Source organism: Eucyclogobius newberryi, unplaced genomic scaffold (assembly GCF_026437365.1).
Source record: "Eucyclogobius newberryi isolate DKJ021-1_F unplaced genomic scaffold, fEucNew1.0.hap1 SCAF_13, whole genome shotgun sequence".
Taxonomy (NCBI): Eukaryota; Metazoa; Chordata; class Actinopteri; order Gobiiformes; family Gobiidae; genus Eucyclogobius; species Eucyclogobius newberryi.
The window spans coordinates 16,523,606-16,541,201 of record NW_027315757.1 but is presented as its reverse complement, the minus strand read 5'-3'; the positions used below and the strand labels follow the sequence as shown (position 1 = coordinate 16,541,201).

At 43.4% G+C, this 17,596-nt stretch overlaps 1 protein-coding gene across 1 annotated transcript; it reads left to right on the top strand.

Moving 5' to 3' along the window:
- The first annotated feature begins 1,424 nt into the window (after nucleotides 1–1,424).
- On the top strand, nucleotides 1,425–16,775 carry tbc1d17 (TBC1 domain family, member 17). Its single transcript, XM_072442725.1, has 17 exons — nucleotides 1,425–1,519; nucleotides 3,766–3,861; nucleotides 4,401–4,478; nucleotides 4,640–4,751; nucleotides 5,280–5,463; nucleotides 6,149–6,257; nucleotides 6,667–6,834; nucleotides 6,971–7,096; nucleotides 8,066–8,169; nucleotides 8,920–9,014; nucleotides 9,359–9,475; nucleotides 9,553–9,653; nucleotides 10,076–10,175; nucleotides 10,907–11,004; nucleotides 11,259–11,375; nucleotides 13,957–14,043; nucleotides 15,457–16,775. Exons 1-17 carry the CDS (start codon nucleotides 1,493–1,495, stop codon nucleotides 15,565–15,567), a joined length of 1,830 nt encoding a protein of 609 aa, XP_072298826.1. The 5' UTR covers nucleotides 1,425–1,492; the 3' UTR covers nucleotides 15,568–16,775.
- The last annotated feature ends 821 nt before the right edge of the window (nucleotides 16,776–17,596 follow it).

The following is a 17,596-nucleotide window of genomic DNA, read 5'->3' as shown; positions in this document are numbered from 1 at the left end:
TTTATTTATTTATTTGTCTATGGGAGTTTTTATTTATTTATAGGAGATCTTCTACTGAAAGTGTTTTTCAGACTTCCTATAAGTGATCTGTTCTTCTGTATCTACCTCTGTATCTACCTGCGTTGCACCAATGAAATTTCCCCATGTGGGACAATAAAGGAATATCTTATCTTATCTTATCTTATTTACATGAGTTATATGCACATGAATATGACGGTATTGCACATAGTTAAGTCAGTCAGTATTGCAGTATTGCACAAGACATGCTCCAACATGTCTTCAACATGAGCCTGAGGCTGATGCAGAACAGTTTTAACTTTAATAAGTGTTTTTTGTCCAATTCAATTCAAAGCAAAACCAAAAAATAGTGACGAAAAGGGAACGAGTTTTTTTTTTTCAAAACACACACAAAGGACCCGACAACTCAACAAAGTGTTAAAAGCAAGAAAACATTTATTTTTTGACATTTTTTGAGGGGGGAATGACATGAATACCCTGTAGGAAACAAAACACATAAACAACCGCAAGAGAAAATAAAACTCATTTATAAAAACACACACAATATATAATCAAATCATGAGCACTTGGACCGTCTTTATTAAGTGCTTTGGATTCATTAAAAGACTTACAATAATTGAATTTAAATATTCTCAGTGTTTTGCTCCACTGACTGGAGCAAAGCTGCTGAAGCTTTTATCTGACTCTGTGCTGACTCACTGTGACTGTAAAGAATCAAGCAGTGAATGATCTGGTGTTTTCAGCAAACATGTTGAATAATCAGGTAAAAGCCAAACGAGAGCTTCAGAAACAAACAGAATGCAGTTCTCTTCTCGCTTCAGATGATCACAGTGTTTTGCATCTTCTCCTGTAGTGAAGGCTTCTTGTGGAGGTCCATCCTGTCCATCCTGTTCTTCTTCATGTCCACGACCTGTGTGGAGTATGCGTGCTTAATTTGCCAAAAAACACACTTCCTACACAAAAGCAGCAGCGGCATCGACATTGTGACAGAAAAGGTTCACTACTGAGAATAGCACAAAGACCAAAAGTTTATTATTATTATTTTTATTATTAATGTTTTCATTATTGCTTAAAATGCTGGTTATTATTTACACTTTCAAAATTTGGTGACTTTCAATAAATAAATAAATGTAATAAATGTAATAAATGTAATAAATAAAATAAATAAAATAAATGAAATAAATGAAATAAAATGAATAAAATGAATAAAATGAATAAAATGAATAAAATGAATAAAATATAGTCTCGTTGAAAGTTGGTGCTTTTAATTCCAAGATAAAATATTTGATTTATGAAGAAAGCTAAAATAAACTAACCTTTTCTTTTTCTTTAATTTCCCCCTAAATAGAACCCCTGTCTTTGTGCGCGGGCTGTGATTGGCTGCCTGCACCGTGACGCAGAAGGGGGCGCGGCTCGGAGCAGGAAGTATGACGTAACGTTTGTTTTGGAACAGCTGAAACACAAACGACGTAAAATGGCCCAGATGACGCCGGACTTCAAGGTAAATGCGATTGATTTCACTACAGATGAACCGCAGTAATATGATTAAACATTTCCTGATGTTATTTATGTTAAAGTTTGGTCTGTGAAGTGAAATAATTGGCGGTAATCGGCAGATGTTCAGACAGAAAGGGGAAAGCTAGCTCGGCTCGTAGCGCCTGGAAAACAGCCCGAATATAAAGTTTCTACGTGTCGTTTTTATTTTTCGGTTACATAAAGTATTTAGGACTTTATTATATTGTCTTTTCAGTAAAATGACTCACTTTGATGGTTCCATTTCGCTGATTTGTCTCGGGACATCAGAATCATGTGACTGTGGACAGTTTCTGATCCGTTTATCAAGATTGATTTAGACAAACAAACAAAATAACAACACATTTATTACATTTCTATTACTGGAGGTCACAGTCATGCCACTGCTATTCACTCACGTCTCATTCTGTTTTCTTTTTTTTTTTTTTAACCTGAATTGGAATCAGACAAAGGTTTATTGCCTTATATAAAATAATAATAGCATAATAATAGTAAATATATGAAATGGGGCATGCATCAAAATATACTAAAAATTGTACTCCTGTTTAAAAAATAAATACATTTAAAGTAGAATAAGATGTGTGTATACATTCAAAGTATCTAGTGTTTTAATTTAAATTTAAATTTAGGACCAAAGCAGGACCAAACCAGGACTAAAACAGGACTAAAACAAGACCAAACCAGGACTAAAACAGGACTGAACCAGGACTAAACCAGGACCAAACCAGGACCAAACCAGGACTAAAACAGGACTAAACCAGAACCAAACCAGAACCAAACCAGAACCAAACCAGGACCAAACCAGGGACTTGACCAGGGACTAGACCAGAGACTAGACCAGGGACTAGACCAGGGATTAGACCAGGACCAGACCAGGACTAGACCAGGACCAAACCAGGGTCAAACCAGGGTCAAACCAGGACCAGACCAGGACCAAAACAGGACCAGACCAGGACTAGACCAGGGTCAAACCAGGGTCAAACCAGGACAAGACCAGGACCAGACCAGGACCAAACCAGGACCAAACCAGGACCAAACCAGCGACTTGACCAGGGACTTGACCAGGACCAGGACCAGACCAGGACAAAACCAGGACTAGACCAGGACCAAACCAGGGTCAAACCAGGACCAAACCAGGGTCAAACCAGGACCAGACCAGAACAAAACCAGGACTAGACCAGGGTCAAACCAGGTTTAGACCAGGACTAGACCAGGACCAGAACAGGACCAGAACAGGACCAGACCAGGACAAAACCAGGACTAGAACAGGACCAAACCAAGTATCTGGACTAAAATGTGCTCAAACCTTTACAAAATCAGGACAGAGTGAACACGCCCTCACTTCTAAAGCCTCACCCTGATGTCTAAGAAAACAAATCTAACTTTAATTGTCCCGTGTCACCGTCGCTATGGTGAAAATATGTTTGTTTTGTTTGAAGCCAGTGAATATGAGAATTTTCTACGTATAGTTTAGTAGTGATGAATTAACTAAGGTATCGCTGCCCTAGACTTGAATCTCGATACTGATTTGGACACCATACTAACAATAGTGACTTCCACAGTTCCTAAAAATAGATGTGTCAAGCCCCCCCTCACCTCCGAACAGCCCCCGCAGTGTTCTAAGTCTCGTCTTAAGACCCACTTTTATTCTCTGGTTATCAACACCGAGAGTTATGTGGTTCTTTGTGTTTTTTCTATTTAAAAACACACACAAAAATGTATTTTATAATTTTTAATTGTTTTAAATCTTTTACAGTTTTATTCTATTTGTTATTTTTGACCAACAATTATTGTGTTGGATTATTTATTTATGGTTTTAGGGTTTTTGTTATTTTACGATTTCATTTCATTTGTATTTAATGTTATTTAATGCTCTTATTACTACTATTAATATAATTATTTTATTCATTTGTTATTGTTTTATATATTTTTCATCATTATGATTAGAGCACTGGTAAAGGAAGTGCATTTAACGTTTTGTGTGCAACGCTTCAGTTTCTATACATTATGCTGTATAAATAAAGTGATTGGCTCATGCGAGCGAAGTGAAGAACGCTCCGGTGTGTGCCCCCCTCAGACTGTCAGGTGGTCCTAAGTATAAACCCTGCTCTAGAGTTACACGTCATTTGAAAGGCTGTGATTGGACTGTTTGCGCCGTCCCGTATTCTAACCCCCATTTGTTGTCATGACGCGTTGTTGTTTGTCTTTCCTCAGCTCATATTTGAAAAGGAGGGTGTTTACCTTCACACAAACGCCAAAAAGAGCAGCTTGGACACGAGCATCCCGGGCTTCATCCGCATCGTCGAGCACGTGAGTCACTGGGGATAACACATTTTTAAACGCAGTAAAATGAAGTGATCTGGTCGGGTCGATTGAAAACGAATTCTCATTTACGGCGAGTTTCTGGTTCGGAAAGAGCAGCGCAACAGAGCACACAATACAGAATACATGAAAATAAAACATTAAATCTTCAGACAAATGACGCTATTAACAGTAAAGAGTATGAAAGAGCTGTTTCACTCATCAGAAACTAAACTACATGTCTTGAAGTCTCCTGAATTTATTTAATTGTCTGTATATTTCCTGAACTGTACAGTGTGAACTCTTAGCTTAAAGTACTCATGACTCGCGTTTGTCTAATTATCACAGAAAGTCCCCGTAGTTTCACAGTGACAAAGAAAAGTCGACAATTTCGACAAGATTTATTTATAAAATAGCCGTCCTTGCACTAGAAAATGCCCGTCCACATTTTAAAATACCCCGTCCAAAATACGGGAAGACTGCCCTCTATCTAAAAGCATGCTTGTGTGTGCGTTCACGTGACTCTGGTTGTGTTTGCCGTTGTCCAGGCCGGCATCCCAGCGTTGGAATGGACTCCAGTGGAAGACGAGGGACGCGACGCTCCGGCCGTGCTTTTCAGCAAAAAGGTCTCACGCTTTAGCCTACACTGACTCCTCCCTCTGTGCCCCTCCCTCTGTGCCCCTCCCTGTCTGTTTGTTTGTGTGACTTATTGTTTGTCCTTCTGTCTGTTTGTGTGTTTGTTAATTTGTGTGTCTGTCTGTTGATCGTTTGTCTGTTGTGTTTCCAGGAGGGCGAGGGAGGCCTGGAGGAGACACACTTTGAGCCGGGTTATGAGCCGGACTGGGCCGTGATCAGCACCGTGAAGAAGAACCGAGAGCCGGTCCAAACTACGGCGTCGGGTGAGTCTGCGACGTGGCTCTGAGAAGCATCTCCAGACTCGTCTCATCACCATCAGCTCAGAGAGAACGTTCCACTGTGTATTATCACCTGTGTAAATCCCTCTGCTGCCAGTAGATGGCACCAAAACTCAGTTAGTGCCATGGGAAACAGCAGATGCAAATGGCTTTTTTTTTAATAAGCAATTGTTTTTTTGTTCTAAATCATGAGATGCCAAATTAAAGGTACTTAAGAACAAGTTTAAAGGCTGAAAGCAAAACCAATAAGGCATATATTTGTCTTTTAATGTGTTTACAGAAGACCTGTTATGCAAAATCAACTTTTAACCACATAAAAGTTGTGCTTGGGTGATTGCGCCACTGGTTTAGCGGGAAAACACCAGCTATCCAGCAGTGTTTTTTGCTACATGACAGAGAAATTATATGTATATGTGTATTTGCTATTTCATTTTATACAATTTGAAAACAGTTTTGTGCAAAGTTTGAAGTTCTAAATAACCCCCTCCGGTCCGCTCGCTCGTTGTGTTTCAGGGGAGTGGTCTTTCTCTCTCCCGCTCTCGGAGCTTTACTCGCTGCGTCGCGCTCGCTTCTCGTTGGGCAGAAACTTCCTGGTCCTGACCAGCAGGGGGGGCCATCCTCTGCCTCCGCTGCACTTCCACAGAGGAGGAACCCGAGAGCTGCTGAGGGCCATGCACCGCTACATCATCCTGGACCCGTGAGTCACACACTTATGTCTGGTTTTAGCCTTTTACAAACGATCCTTGGTTTTAGTTAAGATTTAAGTGATCTTTTAGTGTTTTAGTCGAGTTCTAGTGACACAAATGACATCGAGAACAAATATATCTTTAACTTAGTGACATGTCATTGCTTTCTAGTTAATGTACAGTTTATTATTTATTTATTAACCTTTATTCCACCAGGTGATTCAAGGGAAAGACGGCCCACAAATGAAACGTTCTGGTAATATTTAAGCCGACTAAGTAACTTTTATGACAATAATTGTAACTAAACAAGCACTGAAGTGTTTAGTCTGTCATTTATTTACTGCAACTCGTGTTTTTCTACAATATTATGCGTTTGGAAGTGTTTGCTGGAATTATCCTGCTTTTGGGTTGTCGTTTCAGTTGCTTGAAGTAGATTAAAATATGTTTTTCTGCAGCGACACATCCTACTTCCACATATCGATTTTGAATGCCTATTGGTTATCGGGCACAGGAATTTGATAATTGAAGTCTGTAAATCGTCTTTAGTGGAAAACCAGAGCTCAGTTATTGTTTTTTGCAGTTCAAAATGAGAAAATGTGTTAAAACAAAGCCCTGGAGCAGTTTAGAATCACCTAAAGGCCGTTTTCACAGCTCAGAAATGCCTTGAAATAAAGTGTGACCGCCGTGGTTCCTCAGGTCTCCGGTCGACGCCCGCCTCTTCCTGGCTTTTCCAAACGACTCGGGCGACGTTTCCCCTTCATTCGACCGACTCCAGCTCCTCGACGACGGCTCCGATCTCGTCCAGGTCAGGAGCGCTTGACGTTCATTTACTCGGCATCAAGAATCAGTGTTTTATTGGTTATTATTTGGTTTTCAAATGTGGGAGTTTATCTTTAAAAACAGGAGCCCTTTGTTTCTGTGCTATAAAAACTAACCCAAAGTCCCAAAAACCCGACTCTGGTTGAAATCGGGAATACACCAGTGGTCCAGTAGTTTTGATTAAAAATGACTCGGGGGTAGAGCATAAATGTGAAAGAAATATACTAAAAATGACAAAAACACAACTAGCCCTGAAGAGGGAAAGAGACCTAGAGGAAAACCAGGCTTCACTTGTTGCTTTTGTACATTTTAGATTTGAAAACGGCTTTAATGAAGCAGGTTTCAGTCCCGTTTCGTTGAGCTTTGCATAAACGAGGTCCCCGTTGTCCCCGCAGAGGTTCATCCACGATCCTTACGCCACCACGTTCGGCGGATTCTCCAAAGTCACCACCTTTTTCCGCGCGGCGCTCAAACCCGCGGAGGCGCGTCACCCCAGAGGAAGCCTGGACCCTTCGCAGCGCCTTGGCCCCGAGGACGAGCCCGAGTTTGAGCTCATCACGTGTGTAAGGGTCATTTCCTCTGACACATCTCTGACGATGGAGAGAGCGACCGCTGCACGAAGCCGTCTCCAGCTCGTCCCAAACACTCTCTCACGTTTATCCTGAGCCGCACCTCAGACTGACTCGTCTTTACTTCCAGGGCGTGGAGCTGGGGCCCCGGCCGCAGGTGACCAGGGGCCAGCCTCTGGAGCGATGGGATGACCTGCTGGACCCTGAAGGCCGAGTGCTGCAGCCAGAGAAGCTCAAAGAGCGCGTCTTCAGAGGGGTGAGTCTGAATATACAAGCCAAAGAAGATGCCAAGCTCGTTTTTACTGTAGAGTTTCTCAAAATGTGGACGGAGATCGCTGTGATGCTAATGTTGCTAACGTCAAAACGCAAACATTCACTCTTAGTTGATGCTTTATAAACTAAATTGGATCAGTATTTTGGCAGATTTAAACACTTTCCTGGTTTGTATGACTTGTTTTGAGTCATCCATCCATCCATCTTCTGCCGCTTTATCCGGGGCCGGGTCGCGGGGGCAGCAGTCTGAGCAGGGACTCCCAGACTTCCTTCTCCCAGACACTTCCTCTAACTCCTCCGGGGGGATCCCGAGGCGTTCCAAGGCCAGCCGAGAGACATAGTCTCTCCAGCGTGTCCTGGGTCTTCCCCGGGGCCTCTTCCCGGTGTTTTGTGTCATTATCGTTCATAAACTGTAATTCACTAATCATTGTTTGTCCGACAACTCTGAGAAAACGTCTCTCCAAAGTCTGGGTACCTACCTTTGGGGACCAATGGAACGCGGCGTGTGCTTTATTGCGGTTTTCGTGGTGGATGTGGATGTTTAAAAGTATAAGTTGAGGTTTAATTATAGAACAAATGTGCAATGTCTGATAAATAAATCATAATAATGCAGGAATATAACTTTATACCCTAATTTGAAAGTTTACAACATAACCTTTTGACCCAAGTCATCGATGTAAGATAAACAGGAGCGGCCCCAAAACCGATCCCTGTGGCACCCCCTATATTTCCCACAGTCTCCGTGTTGTGCAGTTCAAGGCGTCTGTATATTTGATCATCAGATATAGTACTTTATACTCTCTCTGGGCTGTGGGGGACGTGGACACCCTTTCGTCTCTTAAACGGCTGCAGCGTAGAAGGTTTGCGAGGCGCCGACGTCTAGAACGACCTGGCGTCCTCGGCCTCTCTCCGTCCGGCCCCGGTTAAACGTCTGACCGCCGCTCTGTTTCAGGGCATCGCCGCGCCGCTGAGGAAGGAGCTGTGGAAGTTCATGCTGGGCTTTTACCCGTGGAACAGCACGCGCTCCGAGAGAGAGGACATCCTGAGGGCCAAAACGTGAGGACGCCGCGTTCTTCTGCTCCTGGATCGTTACAGGACGCACATTCTGATGATCTCCCCCCCATCGTTTTGTGTCTCAGCTGTATTCTAGTTCAGTTCATGACAAAATATACTGTTAAAAACATTCAGTAAAGAGTCTTCTAGAAGAAAATGGGTTGAACAGTTGTAGAAAAGCATACGGTATAAGACATAAGGCTGCCCAAAATAAATTGTATGTTTGCTGTAACCCGACCCAACATTTTTCAAGTGGGTCGGTAGGTAAATTATTTTCTTTTTTTACTTTGAAGGCAAAAAAAAATATCCAAATCGTCGCCATTTTTGATTCTGCCAGTGACCCGCAGTGACCGCCAGGGGTTGGGCTTCAACAGTCAGAGACGTTCTCTCAGACGTTGTTTTAAGTTACATTTCTCAACGTTTTTTTGCAACATTTTCGGCTTTAAAATATTTCTAGCGAGTTCCAGTGATACAAAATTATTCAACACGGCGCTTTTTTGAAAAAACGGTCCGTGAGTTGTCAAGATATAAGAGAGAAAAAAAATATTTGGGATCATTTTGACAAAATTCAGATCAGTTTTTTTCAGTCGGCTAGTTTTTTACCGGGTCGGTCGGGTTACGGCAAACAGACATATTTTTTTGCTCTGCCTTAGTGAACAGTTTACATCATTCAGAAACTATCATTTGCTACGTTATATCTTTCTTGAAGCTCAAATCCCCCTTTTTATTTTACTCGCTCTTGTTGTTTCGCAGAGACGAGTACTTCCGGATGAAGGTGCAGTGGAAGTCGGTGAGCGAGGAGCAGGAGATGAGGAACTCGCTGCTGCGCGGATACAGGAACCTGATCGGTCAGTCCAAATGTCTCCGCTGACCTCCAGACCAGACGTGTTTTAGTGTTTTAGTCGAGGGATCTGGAGCAAAAGTCATTTCTTTCAATTATTTGGTCAGTTTTCTCTCTCCAGACATATACTTTCACGTGGACAACAAAAGTGTCTTCACCTCAAGATGTTTTATTCTTCCACTGAATCCACTTCCTCCCACAAACACGTAAAGATCAGACCTCAAATTGGCTCCTACGCCAAACTTTACAAGATTCTGACTGAACTGCCTCTCGAATCGAAGGGAAATGTGCTTTTCTGTGCGTTGCGTGTTCTTTCCGTTGCCGTGGCGTGAGTCTGCTTGTGCTTTTCAGAGCGTGACGTGAGCAGGACGGACAGAAACAACACGTTCTTCTCGGGGAGCGATAATCCCGGCCTCACGCTGCTCCATGACGGCCTCATGACCTACTGCATGTACAACTTTGACCTCGGTACGGTTGAACTCGAGCCGCTCTCGATTGTGACTATGCTGCGCTTTAGAGTTACATTGTGTCGTGCTTGTGTTCAGGTTACGTCCAGGGCATGAGTGACCTCTTGGCTCCGCTGCTCTTCGTCACGCAGAACGAGGTGGAGTCTTTCTGGTGTCTGAATGGCTTCATGGAGCTCGTGGTGAGTTTGGGTTTAGTTTAATAAAAGCTCTGGCTCTGAAAGTTCTGCCAGCTGGTTGGTCAGCTGTAGGGATGAAACAGAACTCTTGTTTTAAATGTTTTCTCTCTTTTATCCTTTTTCTAACATTGTTCCTTGCCACAAACACACCTGGAGTCGCGTTTAGCTTCATTCACACTAGTTTGATGAATCCTGGTTAGATCATCCTCTCCGGTGTGTGACGTTTTCTTGATCTGTGATGTGGCTCAAAGAATCTTCTGCTGTTTGTAATATAATATTACAATTCGTCATTTAACAGAAAAAAGTGAAAGGTTTGAGCTGGAGATCTTGCTTCAGCCGGTCCTGGGGCATTACTAAATGAACAGACTCAGAAGGACATTCTGTAGAAATCCTTGCTCATTCCTGTTGTTCGTGATGTTTTTCAGCACCAGAACTTTGAGGAGTCTCAGGAGGCCATGAAGAAGCAGCTGCTGCAGCTCAGTTTGCTGCTGCGAGCGCTCGACCCGGAGCTCTGCGACTTCCTCGGTCTGTCATGGATTCTGTTTTGTGTTAGGTTTAAGATTATCTGAATATCCCTTATGTTACTCTGTCCCCTTGTTTATCCCTTATGTTACTCTGTCCCCTTGTTTATCCCTTATGTTACTCTGTCCCCTTGTTTATCCCTTATGTTACCTCGGTGTCCTCTTGTTTATTCTTTATTTTACTCTGTCCTCTTGTTTATCCCTTATGTTACCCTGTCCTCTTGTTTATCCCTTATGTTACTCTGTCCTCTTGTTTATCCCTTATGTTATCCTGTCCTCTTGTTTATTCCTTATGTTACTCTGTCCTCTTGTTTATCCCTTATGTTACTCTGTCCTCTTGTTTATCCCTTATGTTACTCTGTCCTCTTGTTTATCCCTCCTCTTGTTTATCCCTTATGTTACTCTGTCCCCTTGTTAATCCCTTATTATACTCTGTCCCCTTGTTTATCCCTCTTGTTTATCCCTTATGTTACCTCTGTGTCCTCTTGTTTATCCCTTATGTTACGTCGGTGTCCTCTTGTTTATCCCTTATGTTACCTTGGTGTCCTCTTGTTCAATCCCTTATGTTACCTCAGTGTCCTCTTTTTAATCCCTTATGTTACCTCAGTGTCCTCTTGTTCAATCCCTTATGTTACCTCAGTGTCCTCTTTTTAATCCCTTATGTTACCTCGGTGTCCTCATGTTTATCCCTTATTTTACACTGTCTTCATGTTTATCCCTTATGGTCTTCCGCAGACTCCCAGGACAGCGGCTCGCTCTGCTTCTGTTTCCGTTGGCTGCTCATTTGGTTCAAGAGGGAGTTCTCCTTCGAGGACATCCTCATTCTGTGGGAGGTGAGAGGGGGCGGGGCTTTGTAACCACATCTTATTTTGAAAGTCTCGGGATGCGTGTTCTTCGACTTCCTTCAAGCGTCACTTAGTCATAAAAGTCGTAATTTTGCCCTTTTTTTCTTTAAACTGATTTTTCTGTGGCTCGGGTGCTTGTTTCTCTCTTGGAAGTCATAGAGTCATAATAGTAGTACTGGTAAAAAGTGAAATGCAGTATTAGTATAGTATGAGTACTGTAACGCCGTCCTTCTCTCGTTCAGGTTCTGTGGACTCGTTTCCCCTGCGAGAACTTCCATCTCCTCGTGGCCTGTTCCATCCTGGAGTCTCAGCGTGGGGAACTTATCGGCTCCGACCACGACTTCAACACCATCCTCAAAGTAACGCCCCCAAACACGTCAAGAACACGCACAAAACATGCAAAGTATGATAAAAACATGCACAAAACACGCAAAGTATGATGAAAACACGCACAAAACATGCAAAGTATGATGAAAACATGCACAACACATGCAAAGTATGATGAAAAACACGCACAAAACACGCAAAGTATGATGAGAAACATGCACAACACATGCAAATTACGATAAAAAACATGCACAACACATGCAAAGTATGATAAAAACACGCACAAAACATGCAAAGTATGACGAAAAACATGCACAACACATGCTTAGTATGATAAACAAAACATGCACAACACATGCAAAGTATGATGAAAAACATGCACAACACATGCTAAGTATGATAAAAACATGCACAACACATGCTAAGTATGATGAAAAACATGCACAACACATGCAATGTATGATAAAAAAACATGCACAACACATGCAAAGTATGATAAAAACACGAACAAAACACGCAAAGTATGATGAAAAACATGCACAAAACACGCAAAGTATGATGAAAAACATAAACAAAACACGCAAAGTAACACGCAAAGTATGATGAAAAACATGCACAAAACATGCAAAGTATGATAAAACACGCACAAAACACGCAAAGTATAATGAAATACATGCACAAAACACGCAAAGTATGATTTAAAACATGCACAAAAGACACTAAGTATGATGAAAAACATAAACAAAACACGCAAAGTAACACGCAAAGTATGATGAAAAACACGCACAAAACATGCAAAGTATGATAAAACACGCACAAAACACGCAAAGTATAATGAAATACATGCACAAAACACGCAAAGTATGATTTAAAACACGCACAAAAGACACTAAGTATGATTAAAAACACGCACAAAACACGCAAACCTGACGGCATCAGCCCCAGGCTCCTTAAGTCCTGCGCAGATGAACTGTGTGGAGTTATGGAGCATGTCTTCAACATGAGCCTGAAGCTGAGGGTGGTACCACAGGTCTGGAAGACCTCCTGTCTGGTACCTGTGCCCAAGACACTGCGCCCCAAAGACCTCAACAGCTTCAGGCCGGTGGCTCTCACGTCCCACCTGATGAAGACACTGGAGCGGCTGGTCCTGGACCACCTCCGCTCCACCGTGAGCTCAGCCATGGACCCGCTGCAGTTTACATACCGGCCTGGCATCGGAGTGGAGGACGCCGTCATCTCCCTGCTGCACCGCTCTCTCTCTCACCTGGAAAAGCCGGGCAGCTCTGTGAGGATCCTGTTCTTCGATCTCTCCAGCGCCTTCAACACCATCAGCCGCTGCTCCTGAGGGACAAGCTGGAGACTGCTGGTGTGGAGTATGACCTGGAAGAGTGGATCCTGGACTACCTCACAGACCGACCCCAGTTTGTGAGAGCCCGGAACTGTGTGTCTGACACTCGGGGGCGCCCCAGGGCACTGTCCTCGCGCCCTTTCTCTTCACCCTCTACACTGCAGACTTCAGACAGGACACGGACAGCTGTGTCCTGCAGAAGTTCTCTGACGACTCTGCCATCATCGGACTCATCACGGACGACGATGATGCGGTGATGCGGAGTACAGAGGACTGGAGCAGGACTTTGTGGACTGGTGTCAGCGGAACCACCTCCTCATCAACGCGGGGAAGACCAAGGAGATGGTGGTGGACTTCCACAGACGCCACCCCAGAATCGGCTCTACCTCCTGAGAAGGTCTTTTGGAGTGACAGGGCCACTCCTGAAGACCTTCTACGACTCTGTGGTGGCATCAGCTCCTGTAGGTGTGGCCTGCTGGAGCAGCAGCATCACAGAGAGGGAGAGGAAGAGGCTGGACAAAGTCATCAAGAAGTCCAGCTCCGTCCTGGGCTGTGCTCTGGACTCGGTGCAGGAGGTGGGGGACAGAAGGGTCCTGGCTAGATTCACATCTATGCTGGACCATGAGTGTCGCCCCCTGCAGGACACTCTGTCCGCTCTAGAGAGCAGCTTCAGTGAGAGACTGATCCACCCTCGATGTGTGAAGGAGACGTTTCACAGGACTTTCCTTTTGCTGCTGTCAGACTCTACAACAAACACTGTCATACCCATGTGCAATACTGACTTAACCATGTGCAATACTTACTTAACCATGTGCAATACTGTAATATTCAAGTGCATATAACCGATGTAAATAGTGTTTATTTGACTGTTATTATTATTATTATTTTATTTTGTCTTATGCTAGCTGTTTTTATTTTATTTTAATATTTATTTTTCCCCTCCTTTCCTTATTAAGAAAAGAGAGGTTCTGTCTATAGGAGTTTTTGTTTATAAGAGTTTTTGTTTATAAGAGTTCTTCTATTAAGAGTGTTTGTTAAACTTCTTATAAGTTATCTGTCCTTTTCCTCTGTATCAACTGCGTTGCAAAAATGAAATTTCCCCATGTGTGGACAATAAAGGAATATCTGATCTTATCTTATCTTATCTTAAAGACACGACAAAACGATCAAAATGTGTGAGGACGGCAGATTTACATAAATCCTGAATATGAACGTTTATTTGAGGCGTTCTGGGCGTTTTTGTCACACGTGTTTTCTTTTGGCAGCACATAAACGAGCTGACCATGAAGCTGGACCTCCAGAGCGTTCTCTGTGGAGCCGAGGCCATTTACCTGCAGCTGGTTTCCTGCAAGGTAACGACACGCCCCTCTCATGTTATCCTGATAGTACTTTATGTCTCGTGAACCCGGGAGGGAAAAGCAGTGCTCTGATTGGCTGCGCTGTTCTGTCGACACGATCGGACGTAAATCAAAGCTGCTAAAACTCTGGTTCATTTTACCGTATTTTCCGGACTATAAGTCGCACCTTTTTTCATAGTTTTGCTCGGGGTGCGACTTAAACTTATATTCAAACTTTTATACTTATAGACTTATACTCCGGAGCGACCGATGTATGATATTATTTGTTATTTTCACACTTTTCATACTCCAGTGCGACTTATGTATGTTTTTTTTCTTCTCTATTTCGCATTTTTTGGCTGGTGCGACTTATACTCTGAAAAATACGGTAATTAGGTAGATATTTGACTGTTGTTTAACTTAGCTACGGACTACATTTAGTCATTTATGGTCCTACTGCAACTATATAATGTTGTTTACGCCAGACACGCCCTCTGCACCGGGCACGCCCCCCTCTGCACCGGGCACGCCCTCTGCACCGGACACGCCCTCAAAGCTCTCAAGAGCACAGACTTTGTGTCTGATCTAAAAATATAACACCCGGACCTTAAAACTGTCTGCAGTCGGCTAACGTTTTTTAGCATAGCCACTAGCATTAACATTAGCTGCTAACGACCTGAAACCGCTCAGTCTGGAGTGACCTCTGTGAGTCCCCTGGCCACAGTCACACACTTCTGGACACACAGGGTCTTTGGGGGCGTGGCAGAAGAGGAAGAATCCTTTGTTTGGTTGGCACCGCCCACAGTGAACATGCTGGTTTTGTCCTCCAGATGGCAGTAGCAACGAGTGTGTCACATCACTTCAGACGCATGAGTAGTTTGATGTTGGGTTCAATACTCACGCACACACTCTCCTCTCTTCTTCTTCTTCTTCTTTCTTCTTCCCCTTATCTCTCTCCTCCTCCTCCTCCTCTTCCTCCTCCTCTTCTTTCTCCTCCTCTTTTTCCTCCTCTTCCTCCTCCTCTTCTCTCTCCTCCTCGTCCTCTTCTTTCTCCTCGTCCTCTTCCTCGTCCTCTTCTCTCTCTCCTCCTCGTCCTCCTCTTCTTTCTCCTCCTCTTCTCCCTCCTCTTCCTCGTCCTCTTCTCTCTCCTCCTCGTCCTCTTCTCTCTCTTCCTCCTCCTCCTCCTCCTCCTCCTCCTCCTCCTCCTCCTCCTCCTCCTCCTCCTCCACTTCTCTCCCTCCTCCTCCTCTCCCTCCTCCTCCTCCACTTCACTCCCTCCTCCTCCTCTACCTCGTCCTCTTCTCTCCTCTCGTCCTCTTCTCTCCTCCTCCTCCTCCTCTCTCCTCGTCCTCCTCCTCCTCCTCCTCCTCTCTCCTCCTCCTCGTCCTCCTCCTCCCTCCTCCTCTCTCCTCCTCCTCCGTCTCACAGGAGTTGCCGGTGAAGGTGCAGGAGGTCCTGGGCCTGTGCGTCGCCGCCCCGAGCTCCGACAGCAGCCCCGAGTCCGAGAAGAGCGAGGTTGAGCGCCTCCTCCGCCAGTAACTCCGCCCCCCGGGAACTACCAAAACCACCCCGACCCCCCCTAAAGCCCAAAGTGCAATCGCCGGCAAAGAATTAACGGTAAGAAACGAGCCCGACGCCGCGGGACGAGGACGAGCCACGAGCGCCAAAAGCCATACGGGACGACTGCGGGACGCGTCCAGAGAGTGATGTGTCGCTTTGACGCAAATGAAGAACTGGACGTGTTTTCTGCTTCTCCCGGTGACGATATTCAGACGATCTCACGGCAGCCCATCGGAAATGTGTTTAAAATGTGTTTAAAATGTGTTTAAACGTCTTTGTCGGGATTTGAGCATCAGACTAAAAGCGGGCGGAGCATGAAACGAACCACAAACTTGTAAAACTCCACTGTGCGTTTGTGTTCTTTCCATGTCCGATCCGCTCCCTTTGCTGCCTTTTTTAATTTATCTTTAAACTCTTTATTTCTTTTTGTTTTCGTGGTCGGATGGAGTTTAGTCCAAATCCAAAATCCCCTCTGTGAATGTTTTTGTCTCTAATGTGTCGACAAAATGAAGGAAGACGTTTAAACCCTGCTCTGTCCATTTGTGTTTTTCAGATTTAAATGTCCCAAATATGTGTAATTTTGGCTGTTTTTACACATAAAATGCCTTATTTTTAAATGAAAACATGACATGATGAAAAACAAGGACATAAATACATTTCTTTCTTACGTTTATGTGAGTAAACGAGTTAAATGTACGTGTTTTTTACCCTCTTCACCTGCAGCGTGTCTCGATTATAGTTTCATGGTTTGACTAGTTTAGATATTTGACCTTTGATGATGGAAAAAAGATGATTTAGTGAAGTTGAAAACTAATAACTTGGAATAAATCGGATGAAATAAGACCGAAATACTTTCAAATATCTCCTCAAACTCTGCGTATAAGATAAAACTCTCTCAGACTGTTGTTCCTGCAGAAACAGCCGGGTGGTGCTGTTTCTCCGGCCGTGTCGCGTCGAAGAATCGTTTTATTTTTCCTTTTCTACCGGATCCTTTTAAAGCTGCTATTGTTTGTTCATTTAAAGGTGTGTTTGTTCATTTAAAGGTGTGTGTGTGTGTTTGTTTGTTTGTTTGTTTGTTTGTTTGTCGTTTTTGTCGTGTCGGTTTGTGTTTGAAAAAAGGGAGAGGTCATTCCTATGCAAACGTGCGCACGCTTCGTACAAACCCGCTCTTATTTTAACCTTTGTGATAAAAACATTTCACCCAGTCGCACCGTAATAAACGTCTGCTGAAAAACACTCACGGCTGAAGGATTTTTTATGTGTTTTAGGTTTGATATATTGCATGACAGCGTGGTCACATTTGAGTGAGTACTTCCTGGTAGAGGCGATGCCGCAGCCGTTACCTAGCAACCAGTTGTTGTGATGATGGTTTAACAGTACAAACTCTAAACAGTCGGAAAAGTGTGTCGTTTAAGTACAAAAAGTACAGCTCCTGCTCTCAAGTAGTGGCGTGAAAGTAAAACGTGTCCAACACAAACGATTAAAGACAAAACCGTCAACAAAACATAAACATATTAAACTATAGTTATGATTTGACACATAACAATGCACTTTTTTGTGAAATTAATGTTTAAATTGTCAGAAAAATGTCTTTTAAATTGTCCCGTTGTCATTTTTTGATGGAATGGCGCTTTTTGATGACATCACTGAGGGTATCAGTTTCAGCTCTACTTCCTGTGTCCTTTTTAAATCAAAAACTGCAAAAATTAGAGGAACATGAGAACCTTTGGACTGGACTTTAAGTAAATTCCGTAAATGCAAATACCTGAAAACTCACAGTACTTTTACTATTACACTTTGTTACTTTCCTACACTGTAAATTACACAATGGTTATGATTTGACACATGACGGTGCCTGATAATGCACTTTTTTGTGTGAAATTAATGTTTAAATTGTGGAATGGCAGTTTCAGCTCTACTTCCATTGTCCTTTAAAAAAAAAAGATTCCTTTCAAAAACTGCAACGTGGCTGGAGCCATCTCGCCAGTGAGGTCAAATTCAGAGGAAC